The 19,053-nt window shown below is 31.7% G+C and overlaps 1 protein-coding gene across 3 annotated transcripts in view; it reads left to right on the top strand.

Annotated features, from left to right (window-relative positions):
- LOC107165210 (uncharacterized) overlaps positions 1–19,053 on the top strand; it is a 116,003-nt gene that overhangs the window by 78,704 nt on the left and 18,246 nt on the right. For 2 of the 3 annotated variants that reach the window (XM_015513345.2, XM_015513346.2), the window contains one exon: positions 17,837–18,109. In XM_015513345.2, the coding sequence (XP_015368831.1) occupies positions 18,052–18,109 (58 nt within the window). In that variant the 5' untranslated portion in view covers positions 17,837–18,051. Of the gene's footprint in view, positions 1–13,723; positions 13,843–17,836; positions 18,110–19,053 lie in introns of those variants that run through there. The other variant, XM_015513347.2, reaches the window with a different exon arrangement.

Below are 19,053 nucleotides of genomic sequence, written 5' to 3'. Positions count from 1 at the left end.
TTCGCAGAAGTTCTGGTTCGAATATCATACACTCTGGTCCACACCTTATTACGGTCATCATACAGTAGTGGTTGGATGATAAATAAATAATAATATCCAACGACATGTGTAATTGACTCGCTAAAAACCAACACATACACATTTTTATTACTCATGTAGTCATCATATAGTTTACAGCCACATAAACACGCCAATTTAGACTATAAAAAAGTTATATAAATACGTAATAGACCTCCACTGATTACGATTACCGTTGAGTGTCATTTAATTTGCTGGTAGAAACCAATAAATCAAAACGACATTATATTATACCAAAAACATTTTTTAAATATTAGGTATCCTTATATTTACCTGATTCGCTGAACAGTGTGGTTGGCGTTGCTTATTACTCGAAAAATAAATTATAAACTTACATAGGTGGTACAAAATGTTTAGACGAAACAAGTCGATGTCAAATCTTTAAAAATACATCAATTCTACTCTACGGGGACATATTTCAAGTTACATAAACACGATAGAGGGATGATAGCTGTTGTTTGACATAAGTTGCTGTTTATTGCTTTATATTCCACTTACCATCATTTTGTCTACACGTAGAATCAGTATAAATCGAAATAACTTTCCTACATCAAACACATTTTTTTTAAACGTCGTTTGTATCTGCTGCAGTCGTGTTATGTGTGTATATAATCCAACCGGCCATGTAGTTGCCAATAGCCTACTCGAAAATAAAAACTTATGAAGGTTCAAAATTTCCAGTCGGTTGAACATCTATAAAAAAACACTCATGCTCTGCAGAACAAGCATTTTAATGTAGATCGTTGTTTTCAAATATTTTGCACATAAAATATATATTTTTTTTTTTACATCGATTGTACCTATACCTATTGAATATGTTTTAGGTGTTTATATTATAATAATTAGAGTACGAATTTTAAGGCAATAAAAATTAAAGAAAACACCTAAAATAAAGCTCTCCAAATTAAAAAAAAATTACACACGACGTAAGGTTGTCGAAAATGACTCAAAAGGTAGGTACCGAAATTTTATCGATAAACTTATAAATCAAACATAATGGGATAAAATCGATTGATCAGCGACCAACATATTTTGAAAAAAAAAATATTATAGTAGTAAAATAATAAATACCAATATTAAGTATACCTACTCGAAAAACCTGATAAAGCGCAAAATAATATTTCATAGTGTTTGCTTTTAACTAGTATAAACCAAATATATAGCTAACACAATTTCGTTTTAGACCAAAAAGAATAAAACGAATGGCTTCAAGTTTCGTAAAATAATATTATAATCCACCTTGCAGTGTATTTGACGACTTCGAATCAAAAATATATAAACTCACTGAGTTACGAAATGTCCAGCCGTCACAAGTCGATGGCACATCGATAATCACTTTTGTTGCAGTACATAATATAATCTCATTGTATGTTTATGTTGTATGTACGTATACCCACTTATTATTATTGTGATTGTTATACCTATATTTCGGACAATCGAAAACTCCGGACCCGTCTGTTCGGTAATTTATCGATAAAATATTAAAATATCGAAATGATTTACGACTTAAGCGTGCGTGCCGTGCTACAACAGACTACAGACAGCATTATATTATACTGCGGGACATAATAATATTATTGTTAATAAACGATTGAACGTTTTCTCAAAACACGTATGGACACTGTATGCAAATTGGGATTATTATGCATCCGTGTCATATTCATTACGTTATATTTTGGTCGTTACGATTAAATCGTAATTATTATTGGGCGTTTAATGATAGATACAGCAAAGCATCGTTCATGGTTTATAGAATATACGAGTATTTGGTATTTGTAGAAAAATATTTAAATAATATTTTATACAATAACAATTTAGACCAAATGTGTTGTACCAGAGTACCGCGAGAAACGATTGCGCAACTTGTACTCAGCTATATTGCGTGGATAGTGATTTTGTTGGGCAAAAACCGCGAATGCGGATTAATGTTTTTATCTTTTTATTTTTAAGTAAACGTTTAAGTAATTTAAACGGTTATTAAATCTTCCCTCAAAATAATGTCGTACTTAAAAAACACATTAAATGGAACGTAAATTCAAATAGATCCTCTTGACTGTATATATATATATATTTATTATATATAATATGTACAAAGTGGTATTCCTCACTGCGAGGGTAGGTAAAATATTTAAAAACATGGACGAAGCGGCTGGAGGCATCTGTTCACTCGCGGAATGGTCGATAAAACTCGTCTGAATTATTATTACTTTTATTATTATTATTACTATCATTTTTTTTTCGATTACGTTTCATTTCATTAGGCAAAGGCGAACGAAAAAAAAAACGAAAGGAAATGGGTGTCCGATGGCGGGATTAAGGGAGAAGGGTGTAGAGTGGGTAGTATACTCAAAACTAAAGAAATATTTACCAATTCTTATACAACCAGCAACAACTCACTCAAAAGAGACGTTTGTTTTCGGCCCCCGTGAATTTATTAGTCTCAGTCATTTTTAATTGTCGAGGTGGTTTCGCTTTTCTTTCGATTGTTTTTTCCACCGTTTCACCCCACGCAAGCTACTACACTGCAATACTATTTTCTTTCTCTCACCTTCTCTCTCTCTATTTCTCTGTTTCTCGTTCTCTGTATCTCTCTCCATCTTGTACTCTCCCTCTTCCACCCTCTTTCGCCTTCTCAAACATTCAATAGCCCGGGTCGTCGTTTTAATGGACGCCATCAATTCAAAGCTTAAAACACAACAAAACCGAGGAATAATAATTGTTATTATCCACCGCGGAAAACCATAAATTCCCGAACCAAAAACATTAATACACGTGCGAGCTGCAGTGCCACACTTACATAAATTCATTAGACGATTGAACTTCTCGGCGTGTACCGTTAATTATTGCATCCCTCACCATTATCCAACTGACCTATGTATATTAAATTGTATTCGATTTTTTTTTTCGAGTGAATAATATCGGTACCAGTTCAACACGTATTATAGTGTCCCACGAGCGTCAACACTTTTCGCCCACTAAACACCATACAGTATACAATATTATTATTATATGATGAAAGTAAACGTCATAAATTCATAATATTATAATCGTTTTACGGTGTCGAAGTTTATTGGTAACAATATATACCTATATTATAATTAGAATACATCCCCGAGTCACACCACTTTAGTGTAAGGACGAATTTCAATAATTTCATTAAATAGGAGGGTGTGTTCTCTCTATCGGCCATCATAATAATATAATAGTACGCATTTTTTTATGATGAATCGCGTGCGGTACCTATAATAAAGGAATAAATCGCAATATTTTTATTTATATTTGGAGGCGTGCCAAAGCAGATCGGAAAGATGCACGCGGGTCAAACACGTTTTACCGCTGATTTGAAGCTCGTGTGGGCCACGCGTGTGTGTATAAGTGAATACCTGTCGACTCGTTACCGTAATATAATAATTATAATCATTATTATTATTATTATTATTATCGTATTTATAACTGATGTTGGGCGAGGATGAGCTGCAGGTGTTACGAAACGGTACGGGTGTCGACGATAACGGTTAATTTTCCGTTTCAAGAGAGCAAATATATTACAAATGTGTATAATATATTATTACTATCGTTAATGCGTTATATAATTATTTTATTCGTTCGACGCTCGTCACTCGATTTCCGGTGGTCTCGCGAAAGGGAATAAAATAATTATTATTGTCGCTCCCACTCGAGATGAGACTTCGGAGAAGGGTTGACTATATACATAATAAGTTATTATTAATAGCCTATATCTATGAACTTTCGACGAAAGACAGTAAACTGTACACAACGGTGACCGACGTGTGGGTGCGACATGAGACATTAATTATTGTAAAACATTTCAAATTATAAAACTACATTAGTTTCAATGGTTTTTTTTTTTTTGGAAAAACGTTTGTTTTATGACACCACGTAGTATTACGGTCACTAAACTTTATGTTTAGCTCGTTTTTTTCTTTATTTTTATGATAGTATACTTGTATTTTAACATAAATTCTAAATAAACTCAAATTTATTTTTTTTTGTTTGTTGTTTATTTTATAATATTATGATAATAACATATCAAAAACAAACTATCTGCAAGTGAATCGTATTTTTGTACGTGTTTGAAATGTTTATTTTATTTTTAATTATACCTACTTAACAATATAATATTTCGTTACTCGTTCTTTTAAACTTTTTCAACAAACATAAATATGTTTTGTCTAATGATTAATAAGATTTATGCAAAACAGTAAGACTTATGAGTATATTATGATATCGATTTAAAACGGATATATTCATAAATTAAAAACGTTGCTGTTAAATAAATAAAGATTATCGAAAATTCTGAAACGACTGAAATAATAATTAATGTAATCGGGGGTTTTTACGCTGAATGCCTGAATATAAATTAATTTATTATATTAATAAATCACCAGTGTGAAGAATAATATAATAGTAGGTAAGTACTTAAAAGTACTAATTATAGAAGAAAAAACAAACAATTAAATATTTTGGCATTCATTGCGTTGAATTGAATAATATTTGTTATTTTTTTCTACACTCTTTAAGATAGTTTTTTTTTTTTTTTAATCTTGTTTGAGTTTCTGATATGATATTCAGTCGAGTGGTACATTTCACAGCTATCAAATAAAACCAATCAAACAAAAAGTGTAATGGCGCAGGCGTTTATAAGTACCACTCGTTTCAGGAGAATTTTCCAACTAGACATTTCTTTTATGCCTATTGTGTTTGCATTTGCTGGCTAGATAGTGTTCAATTCGCTGGTCATATCATATAGTCTTCTTAAACCATTCACATTCAGCCACGCGCGATCACAGAACACAAGATATCCTCTCACTCGTGAATCGTGACAGGTGTTAAGGAAAACGTTTGGCGTATAGTATATAATATATATTTCAATTCGAGCTTTTTATATTTTGATCGCCGGGGACACCCTTCTTGAAAACCTCGAGATACGCTGGATTTACAGCCTCACTCGTTATTAAACTTCATACTTTGTTGTTGTTTTTTTTTCAATCAACGAAAAAACTTTCCCCGAATTTTCTGGGATAGATATTTGTTGATAAACATTCGACATAAATACTTGAGCATAAACTTTGATATTTTAGTCAACGGTTGTTCATTCTACCTACACGATAAAATATAATCACACCAGTCGATATACCCGAGTAATGTATCACGATATACTTTGATTTGTATGAAATATTAGAAAATCAACAAAAATTCGAAAAGTTTGAAAAGTTTGCGAGCGCGTTTTGCGATGAAGTTATTTATACCATAATTCTAAGTTTTTGCTGTCGCATAATATTTATTATTGTTATACACAAAAAATTTGTAACTTTGATGACTATTTTTAAATCTTTTTTTTCATAATCGATTGATAAATAAACAACACAATTATTAATAATTAAAATGACTATTATAGTAATATTACTATCCACTATTTAATTATATTTTGTTTAAATGGTGTTTTTTGTTGCTTTTTAGTAGACTTTAATTAAACATTTTATAATATTCACGGAATGTACCTCCTATTATAATAAGTGTATAAATAACGAGATATTTGCAACTTTATTAATTAAATGGAAGTTTCGAGAAAAGTACGTGGTACACAAACTGTGCGCATACCAATAGTCTTATAATTTGCGCGACTTAGACGAAAAAAAAGTCTATATAAATAACCGTCACCGAAACACTCGGCCTGCAGATATATTATTATTGTTATTATACTTCTACTTAGTCCCAAGTGAAATATTATCTGAAAACTCGACTGCGAACTTTCTCGTATCGGCAGCGATAAATATTTTCTTGCTTAATTTGGTGCGATTATTTTGGTCGCGTATAATGGCGCTGATATACAATATACATATATATATATATATATATATAGCACCGTCGCCCTCGTGAAGTAATTCTGAAATCATAAATTTAAAATGCACAGTAAAGATTTTCATACACTCAAGTTGTGTAATATGCATCGTGTAAAGAAGCAAGACTCGAGCACAAAATAAACCCAAACTTAATATACGAATCAATATAACTATAGAACCTGTAGACATATCGAGTGACCTCATCTCTTCCTTCGAAGAAATCGGGACCAAATTTTTAACTTTTTTGAATGACAACGTACAATATTCATTTTAAAGCAGAATATTTTTCTGAGTATTTTAAGTTTTTAAAATCTAGATTTAAGCGGAATGGGTCAAAACTTTAAATTATTATAATTATTAAAACACTCATCCTAAATTCAATTTTTATGTTTTGAAATACTCCAAAATATATTCTGCTTTTGAAGATAATATTTATAAATGTGTGCTGTTTTCAACAAATAAAATACGTAAAAAGTATACAGATAAAAAATATCTAAGATAACTATTTTATTAATAAAAAACGTGTAAGGACTTTAAACCATATGAAAAAAATACTACCAACAATTATCAATACCTTTTGTGCAGTGTGTGTCTTACGTTAAGTGAATCACTTATTAGAAATACACTTAAAAATAAAAATAATAATGATGTAATAGAATTTTTATATTTATAAACTTTGTCTAAAAATGCTAAAAAGCAACGACCTTAATAGTTAATTGTTTAAAAATTTCTACCTAGATCAATATAAAACAAAAAAAAAAAACCGTGTAAAATTACGATATTTTTTTTATCAATGGGCTGAGGAAAAAAAACATCCCTCTCCAACTCCTGCACCACCCACTTGCAAATAATCTCTTTTTTTGATCGGCTAAAACAGCATTTCGTGACGGTCATTGACAACCACGCACACGTAGTCACGTCAAATAGATAGTTTATGCGACTAATATCGTATCTACGTAACCTACGTGGATAGGACGTACCATAATAACAATAAATATTTCATATTAATATGCGAGTATGTGACCGCCAACGATCGTAACGACCCGGAGGTCAGTGTCCGCGTATATTGTGTGCGAATGTCAACGACAATGCTATCGCGAAATAATAACATAATTTTACATTTTTTATTTATATTATATCTACACTAATATATTATATCTGTGATATTATTGAACTCTTCACGGATTAAGGATTCGAGACGCGTGCGGGACCGTGACTATGTTGTGATTTCGTTGTCGTCGTGTATTTCAGGATAAAAAAAAAATGCACACACAATAATAATAATATAATCCGTACGACAATGCTATACCCTAATATCATAAATATGAGTCGTTTGTGTTCGAACGATGGGTTGCCATTTTTTATTTTATTTTTATTTTTTGTAGTTTTGGATCACAGTCAAAAACGGCTGAAGCAGACATACGCAGACAATAACAATATTATTTTAGTAATAATAATTAATTACGATGTTATATTCGAACGCGCAAATCCAATGCACTATCGGCAGGATAATATTATAATTATTTTTGTCTCGTGGAATTCGTGGATGGTTTTGGTAATGATTGAACATACAACAAAATATTTGTTTTGCGCGCTACTGTAGCGATTATATGCGTTTGAAAATTAAAAATCGAATCGTATAGCATATTATGTTTTGAACGTTTACATCGTTATACCATATTATACTCTATTCATTTTTAGTTGTAAGTATTTAGACTCAAATTTTATAAATTTTATTTTTAGCCGTATAAAATAATTAAATAAATTTATTATAACCAGGTGTAGCTATGGTATATACTACATATTATGGTTATACGCGAGACGTACATGGCCACGTGCGATGTCGTCTGTATAGCGTGTTAGTCATCTTTTATGTTCAGCAAGCAACGAGATATACAATTATTAATGGAATGAAATACAAGGCCGTACAAAAAGTTCAACGATAACAATACATAATATTATTATATACATTTACTGTCAATACTTTTAATGACCTATCAAAAAATGTCTTTAAACGAAGTAACGCGCTTAAAAAATAACTAATTCAATTTTGATAGACACGCAAGCCAAAGGAAAACAACTGTTACATTTTAGGCGATGCAACACTTCTATAGTTCAACTAAACACTAACAATCATACAAAAACAAAATACCGAGTTAGCACAATATATTAAAAGCGTATAGACTCGAGATAAACGCGATCGCGGCGCAACTTCAACTGACCAAGACGTATAGTTGATATTTGCTTAAATCTCCCCGTAAGACACTAAATCCGATAATTGATGCGTGTAAAAAGAAGACGTTATATCATAATAGAACGATTGACATTTTTGTACGGATGAAAAATACTCGAAAACTACCTAAAAATAAAATAATATTATAAAAACAATATTTTTCGATTTAATAATATTTTGATTTTCTTGATATTCACTTAAGGCGCTCGTATGACACATATTAATGTGTACTGAAAATGAATACGATTAAAAAAAAAAAAAAAAATAAAAAACAAAAAATGGAAAATCAGTAAAAAAAATAAAGTTTTATCTTTGAATTATGTAGTGGTATGTTTTCTGTAAAATAAAACAAATCGTGTAGGTCCCTACATAATATTATTTTGGAATGCATTTTCTTAGAACAGTAGAACACCCAAAATAATATATATAATGCACTTTGAATTGAATTCTGGGACTTCAACATAATAGGCACCTATACAATTTTTAACGGTCTTGTGCACACTTGACTAGAGAGTTGAGATAATTATTATACAATAAGGGATGGATGTCTACCACCGGAGCAGCACTGATGATACTATACAATATTATATTATATAGCCGTCTCTTGACCGCACCACATTCGGAAGGATTGCAACTATTTGAAACGTATAATAATTCGAGCATATTGGTGCGCATAATAATAATAATAATATTATTATTAAATTTTCACATCTTAATGATCCGGCCGAGGTACTACGTAGGAGTAAAATTATATCGAAGATTCGACGGAAACCGTCAAATGACGGAATTTGGCGTCTTGGTGGCCAGTATACACGTTTATATATATATATATATATATATATATCCGATTCGAATGTGACAATAATAATACAGTATACCGTCATCGTGGCGAGCAACCATGGTAACCGCACGTGTCTCCCTTATCGTGGTATTATATTACATTATAATAACATTATATCGCATCTGGACGACGACGACGAGCCGGACCGCGGTAGTGCGGGAATCTTCCGAAAATGTTATCTCAATTCAAACGGAGAAACACGCCGGTACAGTCGGTGCCGCAGACAGACGTGGGCATTCTCTCTCGTTACAATAATAATATTATCATTCAATTGTGTGACGGGTCCCATTGTGCGGCACAAAGACGCCGTCATCGGATACAATAAATATATATATATAAATCGCGTATAGTGACGTATATTATGCACATTGTAAACTCTGTCGCTCGTATTTCGAGTACGAATAACGAATTTATAATATCCCAACATTATACATATAGTTATACCACGGTACAGCAACTATAATTATTGTTGCAGTTGTAACAACTCTTCTTCATATCCTCTGAGTTTTCCCGTCCAGCTACTACGCGGTAATGATTGTTGGTTGCCGGAGCTGAACTTCCGTTTCGCTATATAATAATATTGATATTGTCAAACAGCCAAATCGTAATAATATCATCGTCTGATTGGTTTTATACGATGGACATATAATAAAGGTTTGACGTACGTTTGTGTAGTTTTCGGTTTCAGTCGCAACTCTCCGAGAACTGTACATATTATACTATGCTGGGTACTTCAACTAAACTTTCAAACGTAATATATATATATGTATATAATCCGGATGATGAAAATTTAATTTTTTTCTATTAATATCGGAAATCGTGAATGCGTTACGTTCGTTGGTCACACGTGACTCTAATGATTAGAATTGTAGGTAGGTATTTATGAAACATTTTTCAAATCAGATATTCAGATATTTAAAATTCATTGCATGGAGACAGATGACTTCTCTCATCATGGTGCTTTTTGTGTATTATTTTACGCTATACGTATTCACAGTCATAAATTTTACGTATTTTACATAAATAATTATGAATTGTAAATTTTCTCAAAAAAAAAATCGATAGGTTTCCGAATATGCACAGGCATCGATGACCTCATAATATATTTTATATTTATAATAAACTACCTACTAATATATATTACCTACTTGCAACCATAACAAGAGCTTGTTTAATAGGTAATCGACACGTTTGACTCGATTAAAGCGGCGCTTATACATGTATAATATTATATTATTATGATATTGTAACACGTTTGGATCATAGATCAAGGATTCAATACACTTGCAAGACGTGTTGTAGCTGTAACATGAAACTTGTGATGTGCAAACTTATGTCGTAACGGAAAAACGGCAGTCGGAACATGATGATGTCGATTTCAATTTTATAATCCTACCTTTACCGATACAATTATACTCGTGATGGCATAGGTACAACCAGAGGATTCCATCGCAAATATTATCATCGTTTAGTGACAATATTATTACTATAAATAGGATTAGATTCGTCGTCTTTGGAAACTCGTGTGACAATAACCACGGTCGTTGCGTTTATAATAGGTAGGTATAACGATAACATGTGTGCTTACGGTTTTTCTTCTGCGTCACGACTTTGACTAATAATTTATCTGCAGCGATGCGAATCCTCGTGAATTATTGTTTGACACGATATAATATTATTATTTCGATTGCAGTTAAATGATTCAATAATTTACTTTGAATAATGTCATATTATTGTCTATAGCAGTGGTTTTCATTGAAAAATTCTTATATAATTTTAAAGAATTGTTTTTATTGATGGGGGCCCACAACCGTGTATTGGCTCCTGGGCCCCTGAATGTCTTAATCCGGGCTTGGTTTTCAAACTTGTATTGAACATGGTACACCGTAGGTATACTTCAAAAAAATTCTCACGGCACCCTAAACTTTTATAGATGAACAAAATTGTTTTAAATTAATTATAATTTTATAGATATTTAATTAGAAATGTGTGATTGATGGGCTAACAAATATTTATTAATTATAATTACATTGTATTATAGTAATTAGTTAGTGAAAAGTGAATAATGATAATGTAAAGACTAGGTATATTGTAGAAAAAAAAAATACTGAAAAATCGCAAACATTAACCAATATATAACTAGCTGATAAATGGCATTTACCGTAATAATGGTAATACCATACTATGTATGTAAATGTGTTATATCGCGGTTCTTTGCGGTACGAGTACAAATATCTTGTAAATTCCACACTCTGATATTTTTTAGATTTTTAATTTTGAAATTTTTAGCTAAATTTTTTTAATTTAACCTTTCCCTACCCTAAAGACATTTTAAAAAGTACAGCTTACTAAGCCACCTCACGACTATATCAATAATATATTATAATAAACTATATTAATACATTCGTAAACGAATTATTAAATACACACATGCACATGATACATTCCTATATAATAATCATAATATTATAAAGTGGTGGTTTTAGATTTTTTTTCATGCTTTTGATAAATTTACCCGTCCCGAGAAATTAAACATGGTATTGGACATCGTCACCGAAATATTAATTTATATAATGTCAATAGAATAAGAACGATGAAAATAAAATCCATAAATTATTTTTTATCATCGTTTACAATATTATTATTATTTTATTAAAAACCACGGATAGATTTTGATACTTTTACGTATTATTTTTCGAGTTTTATGACACCGCGGTGGTGGTTGCATGGCGACGGATCGGTGAAAGTGAACTGTTACAAAAACAACGGTCGGCCGATTGCAAAGGACGAGGAAAAGACAGAAAAACACACTCGCAAACACATAATAATAACATATCGTTTATTAAATTATTGTAATTTATAATCATATGTGTCACCATGCGTATATTACGCATGTGCAGTGTGCGTGTGTGTAAAATTTAAACACTAAAAAGATCGGAAATTTTATCGAAACTATTACCGTAAGCCGCGACCGTGGACCATCTGTTACGCGTAATCTGCGCTTATATAATTTATGACTATTATTCGATGTTGTTGCTAATGTAAACACAAGTTTTACTACCTATATTAGTTTATTATATATAAATATCATTATTATTACCGATATCCATTCGATTCGTCGTCGTCATCGTCTTTGCCGTTATCGTTATTTTTTACCGTTGACCAATTTTTCAGGATTTTTAGGTCCAAAGTGACGTAAGTAACCTACCGAACGTGTGTGCGTTCTTTCGCCGGGATGATAACCAGTATAATCTAATATAATATTAACATTATATGACGGCCTATCGGTAATAAATTTTGTCCATCGATGGAGGTCTTTCGTGTGTTTTTTTTTTTAAACGCAAAACCGTGCGGGATCTATAACGATGGCGATTTGAATTGCTTAAATTGCTCAACAGCGTTTAAGCCGTCAACTAATTTCAATAAATTATTAAAATTTTATTATTAATTGTTCTTACGCAGGCTGTACGCTGTGCAGCGATCGAATAATATTATTGCTGTGCTATATGGCGATACTGTGAATATTTAAAAAAAGCAACCTATACAAACGTTTCAAATTTAAAGTTTTTCAACCCTTGGGTTGTAAAATATATTATTATGTATATTATAGTCTCCGGCCGAATCCAGAGACGTCAGTATGGCGTCGACGGTGACGGATTCCGAGGATACATTTTCATCAATATTCATTATCAATTAAGCAGAGCGGAGATTTTTTTCATTTAGATTTTATTAAAATTTTCGTGACGAGTTTCACAAATCAACGTTCGTCGGAATCATCCATCTGCCGACGTGTTGTGGATTTTTCACAATAGAACAGTAAACAGGATTTTGCAACAGTCAGAATGTTTTTTTTTTTCTGGAGACATCAATTGGATACATTTTTCATCGTTGTACCTTTTAATAAAAACTTTTGTAAACAATAAAACTCGAATTGAAACGCAGAGATCGATTTAATTTGAATTGAAACGCACATATCGATTTGGTTGTCATTGTTTCTTTTTCTTTTTTTTTTTTTGCCTTTGTCGAATAACATTCCAACAGGAATATTACATGTACGTAAATATCATTATTTGGAAATAGACCATAGGCCATATAGACAATTACAAGTCGATATCAACGTCTTATTAAAATTACTGTTTATATTATATTTACGAACAAGATCGTACATGCAATCTTAGAGTTAAATTGTCAAAAAAAAAAACGAGATGACCAAATATGTATAACACAGTAAAGTCTCAAGAGAAATAAAAATAAATTATACACAGCAAACACAACTTCAAAGCACTTAGATAAGAAAGATACAAGAAAAATATTCGAGTTATATTATACTGTTTAATATTATGACTGTTATTTACGATTAGTCATACACATTGTAAGTTCGTGAAAAATATTTGTTTAGAAATCTTATTTTTTGTCGCTTTAATATTATTTGACAGCAGTCAAGTCGGATAATAAAAACAAGTGACTTTCTAATTTGTACCGTTTGATTTAATTTGGATGTTTATACAACTGTACTTAAGTTCATAATAATACTTAGCTGGATATCATAAAATGTCAAACTTGATGGTTAGGTTACATAATATTAATATATTATATCTATTATTACGTCACTCACACCAAAACTCCTGTTACTTCAAAATACATATAAATTAATTACTAATCAAATTGTAATTAATTTAAGATAAAACTTTATCAGTTTTTGTTTAGGATTAAACAATCGTTAAGATTCGTTTCGAATTGGATGTCGAAAAGGTTAAAGCAATTGATTTTCAAATATATTTTGTTTGTGTGCAAGAGGACAGTGGTGTCGACCTCAGTTTTTATAGGTAAGGCAAAGTACAAACATTAATTCCCACCCACCCAGATACACCTAACTAAATCGCGTATTCACATCGGTTTTTGGTATTCGGGAATATTTATATTTGATTTTTCCTTATATGAATTATTTGTATACATCACAATCATATCCTACCCCCATCCATAACCACCCTAACCACCTAAGACCCACACACCCACTTTCAAAGGTGTCGGCGGTTGCCACATGCCCACATAGGTATGAACATTGGTTTCCGCGACACTGCAAGAGGACATAAAATATTTATTTATTTCCTATGCATCTCTGTATGTAACTCAAGGTGAAATGTGAAAAATAATTATTTTTAAATATTTTCCAATCATACACCTGATAAGCCATCGTGATAGTAGCTTACACAATTATTGTTCTACTAACATGTTATTGTTACAATATTTACTGATGGGAACTTCACCAAACTCTGCCAATTTTTTTTTTGTTTCGTTCGTACTAATATAATCTTGTGTTTTACAATCGGCCATCAACAACTATTAAACATTTTCTAGGTAGTTTTAGTGTTACGATGATGCACGACAGACAGACTGCAGTTCGATGGACATTTTTATCCATTTCTTATTATGAAAGTATCGACTGAAAATCGAAATCGTTTAATCTTCGTGTTTTTCCACAGTCACCCTCAGTATGATTTATATATAAAAAAAAATCATATTTGGGCAGTTATCTTGGTAATATTATTTATCAACACCACTTGAAGCCCGTCAACAATCACGCGAATAAATTCGAGTTCCATACAAAGCAATGACCAAGCGTGACCATTACCGATTTGGAATATTCCCGATTGCTGCCCACACATTATCTGTCAATATTTGATGCGAACTAATAATAATTTATAAGTGAATTTTGCGTTCGTAATAACGTATAACATATAACTAGGTTCATAACATTAACTATATACAAGTCATAAAATTGTAATTGAAAAAAAAAACGATTCGAAAAAAGTAATAACATAATAATAAGTAGGTATTATAGGTATTTGAATAATTGTTACGAATATTTGTTTGGATTAAACTCATATTTTAACACGTTACACGTCAAGCTGATCTTCCACGCGCTTCCCATGAAAATTAACGTAAATGCCACCCTTGGATTCACTCTTTCTTAAATTCTGTCAAATGTGAACCACACAGACTTTTTAAACGTCAATACAGGTCTAATTATAGGTAAATATCCATGTGACAACCATTTTAATGATCAAATTTTGTGTTTCCAAAAAATCTTTGAGCGAACCCCAATTAAAAATGCAAATTAATAAAAAAAAAATTACTCCGAAGTGCACATAATCCGTGGGTATATGTGTAGGATTACCAATGTACCAAATTTTGGAATCGCGAGAGCGATGGACTTGGCTAAGGATCGCTACACACACACACAACACTATGCGTAGTATATAATATTGTGTGAATTATTAAAACTTTTATAATATGAGTCGAACAGGAACGCTGTAACGACGGGGCTCGTATAGGATGTGATTAAAATAATAATAATAATAATATATAAATACTTTCCGGCTTCGGGGATTAAAGCGTCCGTCCGTCCGAAAGGACTGCGCACGGTCGCGTGCGTCGTTATATGCAGTGGCCGTTTTTAAGCATCGCATTCGTGCGTGTAAATAACGTCCGTCGCTCTCGGATTTACTGCAAATTGAAAGGGAGCGAATGTGTACTTCGGCGAAAAAAAAACAAAAACAAAAAACAGCGCGTCTGGGAAAGAAATGGGGTCGAGGGTGGTTAGGGTGGTGAAAAAAACAACAAAAATGCCAATTTCACCATTGACTCGACATCGTATTTCCACGGTCCACCCGCGCTCGTCGCCGACCCGCTTATATGTCTTTAGGGAAAATACGATCGGCTCGATATATTATATAGAGTAATACACTCGTTCGATTGTTCGCTCGCACACACCAGCAAAACCCGCGCAGCCGGAAACTAATAAAGTGCCCTTTGTTAGGATCTACTTTCGCGTGTACATATTACATACGTATACGCCGACCAGATCAGTGTTGGGCTCACGCGTGTGGGTTAGGCGGTATGTGGGTCGATGGGTAGGTGGCGGGGTGGTGATCAAATCCGACGGTGTTAAACGTATGCACGCGTTCACGGTACATCAGCCATGAGGGTTTCGTTTGCTTGCCGCCGTCGTTCTGTTTTTCGATCGGTCCGTTTCGGGACTGACGTCAATAATTTCCACCGTGTACAATATAATACATAAATAGGTTTACACATAAACACAACAATGCGAACAAAATTATATATAAACACACACTCGCGAGCAATCCTAAGTTCGAACACGTATCTTGGTCCATATATAGTGGGTGGTAGCTGCAGCAGCAGTGGTAAAGAAGTATTATATGGAACGTATATGACGCGACGGCTTTGGTAGTGGTATTATACACGCGATATACATAACAAAAAAAAAAAAACCACTTTACTTTACTCGGAATAGCGGAAAGAATACCGAAGCGATATTATTATTATTATTATTATTATTATATATTATCGTAGGAGTGTACATATATAAACTGCTTTTTTTTAAATTTCACAGCAAATATCTTCTTCGCCCCTCCCGCGAGTCTATATACGTAAATTCTCTCTCTCTATATATATGTATATATATATACTACACGCCTCTGGCCGGAGAGCGACACCCTATTAGATTTTCGCTCGAAAAACTCGTTTATATGAAAATGTTGAATATATCATTATATTGTCTCTCGTTTTTATATAGCCTCTCAATATACGCCACCGTAGCGTGTAATATATTATATATATTTTATGGTTTGCCATGTACTCGCGCCAATTGTCTATAAATGTTAAGGGCTCTATAATAATATTATAGGCACAGAGCGAAATTGATTGCATCACGCAGCAGAATCATATTATTATCGACGTAGTAGGACGTTTATGAAAAGAAAAAAGAAACATTATTTCTATATTATTTTTTGTACGTATGGAATCAACTCAACATTGGACAAATATAGCTTAAGACTAGGAAGTTATAGTCTGAGCTTTAAGTCTTAAGAGTGTTGGATCGACCTACAAAATACGGGGTGTAACGATAAGACTGACAAATAATCTAATCTTATTTGTTTATATATTAGCATGTATAGATAATTATTACGCTACTCGTATTCGTATAGTATAATATTTTTTGTTTCCGAAAATTAAAAAAAATTAAACCCGATATACAACTATGTTCTTCAAATTCAAAATAAACAATTTGAAAATCAGATTTTTAGAAAATTGTACACTAAAAACATTAATTTAAGTTAATATATGTAGATTACGTTTGAATTTTTTTTTGAAATTTCATCATTTAGTTAAGCAAATTTTAAAATTTAAATTCAGAAACTATAAATTTTTTTCAAATATTTTAAGTAAATCTATATGTAATTTTTTAAAAACTTATCATTTTTAAAACTAATGATATTTATTTGAAAAGAATTTCACAAAACAAACTATTTGACATAAATAAAAGCCATAATTTACAAATTGGCTAAATTTGAAAATTCATAAAAAAATACAATTTTAACTAAAAATGAAAAGATCTTGTAATACATGTGTAGCGAACGAGTCAATTAATTTATATAAAAAAAAATAACAATGAATATTTGATTAATCGAGTCTTCCTGTTACACTCTATATAATATGAGAGCATATTTAATGTTACAATTATTATCAAGCTGATTGTAATATTCATAAATTGTTATATTATACCAATATTTGCTGATTTAAACTGAATATCATAAAATTATTATGATGTGATAATACATTTTATCATTCAAAAAGATAATATTATAATTGGCATTCAACTATTACACTCGTGGTTCCAAAGGTTCTTTGCATCCCCGAGATCTGTTATTATATCATAATTTCTAGAATATGCAATGATACACTTATGACTGTAGTTATTATTATTTTTATTTCATAATTTTGGTTTTTTCATTTCAGATTTTTTATCCACCGCCAGTTGGCTTGTTGAGATGACTTCTTGCAGGCGAAGACTGCAATACTGAACGTCATCCGAGACACACTTAAGCAGACGCGATCACCTCCTTAGGATATATAATATTATCCTTCACCCCCTTTCACCGTAGAAAACGTTTGATAAAAACACAGAGATAAGCACATAGACAAACGGAATTCGGTCGTCAACGCTCGTCAAAATGATATTCACCGAGATGAAAACGTTTACGCTGTGCTTCGTCTTACTGCTGGCGAAAAGTGAGTCACACATAAAATTAATATTATATTCTATAAGTAGGTACTAGGTGGGAGTTGAACTTAGCTTAAAAAAAATCGAACGGAACTGAACTCGAACAAAAAGTTTAAAATATAACAATTAATCCCCCCCCAAAAAAAAAAAAAAAAAACAATCAATACACGTCATACGTGTCGAACAAAAAATGTTTTATTTTATACTTTTGTTTGATATGAAACTAAAAATGTTTGATTTGTTATTCAATTCAAAACTTTGGTGAAAATTTAGGTTGCTATTAAATACATTGTTTGGTTCAAGTTCTACGTCATCACACTAAATTTTTCTGTTTGACAAACGATTAAAAAGTTCGGATTGAGTCATATTTTTGAGTCTGATTCACTTTTGTTTCGTAGCTTACCTTTAAAAATTATAAAAATAATTTAAAGTGTTATACGTGAGTATAGATGCGCGTGTTCAGGGTTGTGACACGATAGTAGTTTTGGTCGATCGACTCGTCTTAGTGGCGACGTTTTAGCGTAATATAATAGTTATTTATTGAAGACGTATAAATATTTTATTGCTATTTTTACGGACGTGACTGTCAGAGCTTATCATAATTATTTAGACACACAGAAAGGACAGTATTTATTTTATAGTCATTTGACGATTCGAGTTTATAAAAATTCGAATATATAACGCAGGTAGTTGAAATTAGGTCGAGTGGACTTGAATTTAATAATATTGCTTCCGAGAAAACTACTCGAAAAGTATAAATGATATAAAAGCTAAAACTTTTGTTTTGCGTGTCCCTTAAATATTGAAAACAGAAATACATATAAATTACATAGTAGCCAGTAGGCCAGTAGGTACATTATATTATTAAGTTTTTGAAAATTATAAAACATTTTTTTAATTGGTTATTTTTTTCTTTGACTATGTGAATTAAAATCTAATAATTTATTTATTA

The sequence above is a fragment of the Diuraphis noxia genome, unplaced genomic scaffold (assembly GCF_037042655.1).
Source record: "Diuraphis noxia isolate RWA-SAM2 unplaced genomic scaffold, SU_Dnox_SAM2 contig0003, whole genome shotgun sequence".
In the NCBI taxonomy this organism is placed as follows: Eukaryota; Metazoa; Arthropoda; class Insecta; order Hemiptera; family Aphididae; genus Diuraphis; species Diuraphis noxia.
Note: the sequence above shows the minus strand (reverse complement) of the source record. Positions and strands in the feature narration are given on the sequence as shown.